The sequence below is a fragment of the Manihot esculenta genome, chromosome 17 (genome assembly GCF_001659605.2).
Source record: "Manihot esculenta cultivar AM560-2 chromosome 17, M.esculenta_v8, whole genome shotgun sequence".
Classification (NCBI taxonomy): domain Eukaryota; kingdom Viridiplantae; phylum Streptophyta; class Magnoliopsida; order Malpighiales; family Euphorbiaceae; genus Manihot; species Manihot esculenta.
The window spans coordinates 27172139-27175624 of record NC_035177.2 but is presented as its reverse complement, the minus strand read 5'-3'; the positions used below and the strand labels follow the sequence as shown (position 1 = coordinate 27175624).

Sequence of the window (3486 nt, the reverse complement as noted above, 5' to 3'; positions counted from 1 at the left end):
ATCTTTTTTAATATAGAGTTTCTTCATTAATTAATACTTTTATCTTTTATTTTTATTTATTTAATTTAATTTATATCTTATGTTTTTTTATTATTAAATTAAAATAGCAAAGTAAATCAATTTTATAAAATAAAATTATGAAATAAAACTCCCAAATCCTATGTATTTTAATAATTAATAAAATTAATAATAAGTCCACCGACGAGGCGACGACATGTGGTCCCCACAATCCAATATAACAAAGTGAGGCCGTAAATGGTACGTGTTGGCGTGTTGCACGCGTGTGGTAAAGCTTAATTTAAATGTGAATAAACACTTTTTTTTAAGCCTCTAATTACGTCCCCATTTCACACTTCCTTTCAAATTACTAAAAAAAAAAAAAAATCCTATATTTTTTTCCTTTAATAATTACTTTCCCAATTAAATTAATTTTTTTATTATAATTCAATTTAATTTGTACTTAATTTACAATTATTTTTGAGTTTATATTTGTGTTCATATTTATGTTGTCAATTTCAAATTGTCGGACTAATTTAATTGATGAGTCATGAATTGATCTTTTTATCCATTAATTTGGTTCACTTTTCAAACTCATTTTTTAAAAAATTCATTAAAAAATCATTAAATTGATTTGATAATAGATGATTGATGAATTAATTAATTAGAACAAATTTTTTAAATCTAAATCCTAATTAAGAATTTTAAATTATTTATAAATCATATTAAAACTACTGTAATAAAAGACCATATGTTTTCAGAGCATTTGATTTGAATCAAGGTATATTCCAATAAAATATCACAAATCCAGCCAGATGACAAGTGGTTGGCCTTTCACGGGCTTGTCTGACTTTTGGGGGTAAGTTGGTGGTGGTGGGATAGTGCAACTTGTATCTAAAATTTTTCCAGCTAATTTGTTTGTTTTTTAAAGAAATTGAGGAAATGGAACTCAAATTTGATCTATCATTCGAATAATATATTAATAATCATTTAACCAAATTAGATTAGGCGATTTTCTTTCCAAATCTTGTTAATTCCTTTATGTATAATAGCTTTTAATATTTTCTAATGTGTAGCAGTTAACTATTTGTAAAATTATATATTAAAAATCAAAATTTATACTATGGTAAAATCTTAAAACTTACATTTTAACAAGTTTACATAGATTGAGAGGGAAAATGTCTGCCGTTTAGATACATCATCTACATAATTGGAGAAGTTTTTATTTTTTATCAACTAATAAACAAAAAATTAATATGTAATTATGCTCATAAAAAAAAAGTATAATCTCATTCTATTAATGTAAAATTTATGGAAAAACAAGGGAGACTCTATGTCCATTTCATGCGAATTGAAAAAAGAAAATTAAAGTGAATCCCTCAATGCATCAATGGAGATTGAGCCTGCACGCTTGCGGCCGCCGATTCATGTTGTAGGGGTAAGTTGCTTGCATCCGATTATTTCTCTTTTGAAGGAACCTTTGGAGTGATCTCTTCATCGACAAGGCAGTATTGTTTTTAGAGCTATAGACCGGCGGAGGTGATGTCCGAATTGGCGATACAGGTTTTCCCGACGACGATGAAGATGAAGAAGGTCCACTTGAAAATTTTCTTATTTTATTATCCTCCATTTCTCGGCTAGCCAACATCAGAATGGCTTTCGCCTGAAGCTCTGTAGCATCGCAAACACAGACTGTTCCATTGTAGAATATCGTTAGCTTCTGTGGCTTTTGCTGCTGCTGCTGCTGCTGCGGTGGTTCTTGATCGTTTGAATAACTCTCTGTTTGAGGATGGCTGTGGTCTTCATCGGAGGTGGGAAAGAGGCGGAGCTCGAGATTGCAGTTCATGATTAGATGAGAGAAATTGAAAATTCAAGGAGAAGTAGATCGAGATTTGGTTTTTCGGAAGAGAGAAATGGGCTTATATATATAGAGAGAGAGAAGAAGAATAAGGAGGAGGGTGGATTGGCAGGTAGCGGTGAAGTGGGGGCCACAGATATCGGCTCATTGACAACTAGTAAACGATGAACACATACACATTTGGTTTTTAATATATATATATATTTATTTATTTTCACGTGGAAAATGCTGTTTTTAATAAGTTTTGAAACGGCGGTAGGAGCAGAGGCAGGAACCCTGAAAAAGCCAGCGCTGCTTTTCTTTCAACTGATATTTTTCAACTACTTTTGGGCCTTTTTTAATTAACGCACGTGATATGTATGTTAAATATAGCCGACATGGATACATGTTTTCAGTTTTGTCTATTTGAATAGCGATTTTTGTGCTTTAATTGTGAGCGTAATATTTTTCCTTTTTTTAATTTTATTTTCTTGTTGTAGCTGATATGACGGTGTTTTTGTTTTTAAGTTCTATTTTTATTGTACATTATTTTATTAATATTTTAAGATTTATGATTATTTCTCTTAACAATAATTTTACTAAAAATTTAAAATTAATGATTTATTAAAAAAATAATTTGTCCCAAACATAATTTATTTATTCTGACAAATGAAATTCAATAAACATAGTCTCAAAGTGTATTTTGGTAAATTTGATCCATCCCATTTATTTTCTTTTATTCTTGTTTTTTGATTTTCAATTGATGTACAACCACCATTATGCACTTGTATTTTCCATCATAGTCACACTTGACTATACGTACGTACATACTGCATCATTTCTCATCGTCAGGCGATCATTTAATTCCATCCGCTGTCATGTGGACACGATCTCAGACGTTAAGGGGTTTGTTGCTCTACGAGTCCAGTAGATTAATTGAGTCAGGCCTCTCACGTGTAGGCTTGAACCTAATCTGGTTCATAAAAGTAATGCCTGAGCTTGTAAGTAGGCTCATGTATCGAGCTCTAATAGAGATAAGGTCTGATCTTCCTAGAGTGGGCTCAGCTATGTTGGGGTGCCCAGAACCAGTCTATCATCAAGTGCCACTTTATTCGTTTATTAATAATTCCATTATTAATGAGGGGGTAAAACTCAAGGTTCCAATTATTATTATGCGGCTCTAGAAGAGTTCTGTCAAAACGTCTCTTCTACGTCTTTATCCATTTCAAATTTATGCTCTTGCTTTCACTTAAATTTATACTCTTGCTTTCACTTGCTGCTTTGCCTCTTGCGCTGTTTCTGCTATCTTGCCCTTTCCTTTCTCTATAATTCCTACCTTTCCAATCTGAGGTATGTCATACTCCTTTTATGGTTTCTACTAGAATTTCCGATGTAGTGGGTCTGGTGTCCTCTGTCACTCTTTCCTCTTTCTCTTACTATTTTTCTCGTGACTATTATGACACCACCATCTTTAGAATTAGGGCTCCTTTGCCTAATAAGCGGATTGTTCTCTCCTACCCAACACTGGTGAGTCTGATAAACGTCCAACAAGGGCCTAACCTAGTTTTTTTCGTTAAACAGCGCGACTTCTGGCCGACCTTCCTTTTTACCCCTTTCTTTATAAAGGTTTTCTATCATTTTAGAGTGACTCC

The 3486-nt window shown here is 32.4% G+C and overlaps 1 protein-coding gene across 1 annotated transcript; it reads right to left on the bottom strand.

The window, feature by feature from the left end:
• Positions 1-1271: 1271 nt before the first annotated feature.
• Positions 1272-1950, bottom strand: LOC110605476 (protein TIFY 5A). The gene has a single exon (XM_021744073.2). The coding sequence runs from the start codon at positions 1841-1843 to the stop codon at positions 1385-1387; it is 459 nt and encodes a 152-aa protein (XP_021599765.1). The 5' UTR covers positions 1844-1950; the 3' UTR covers positions 1272-1384.
• Between the last annotated feature and the right edge of the window lie 1536 nt (positions 1951-3486).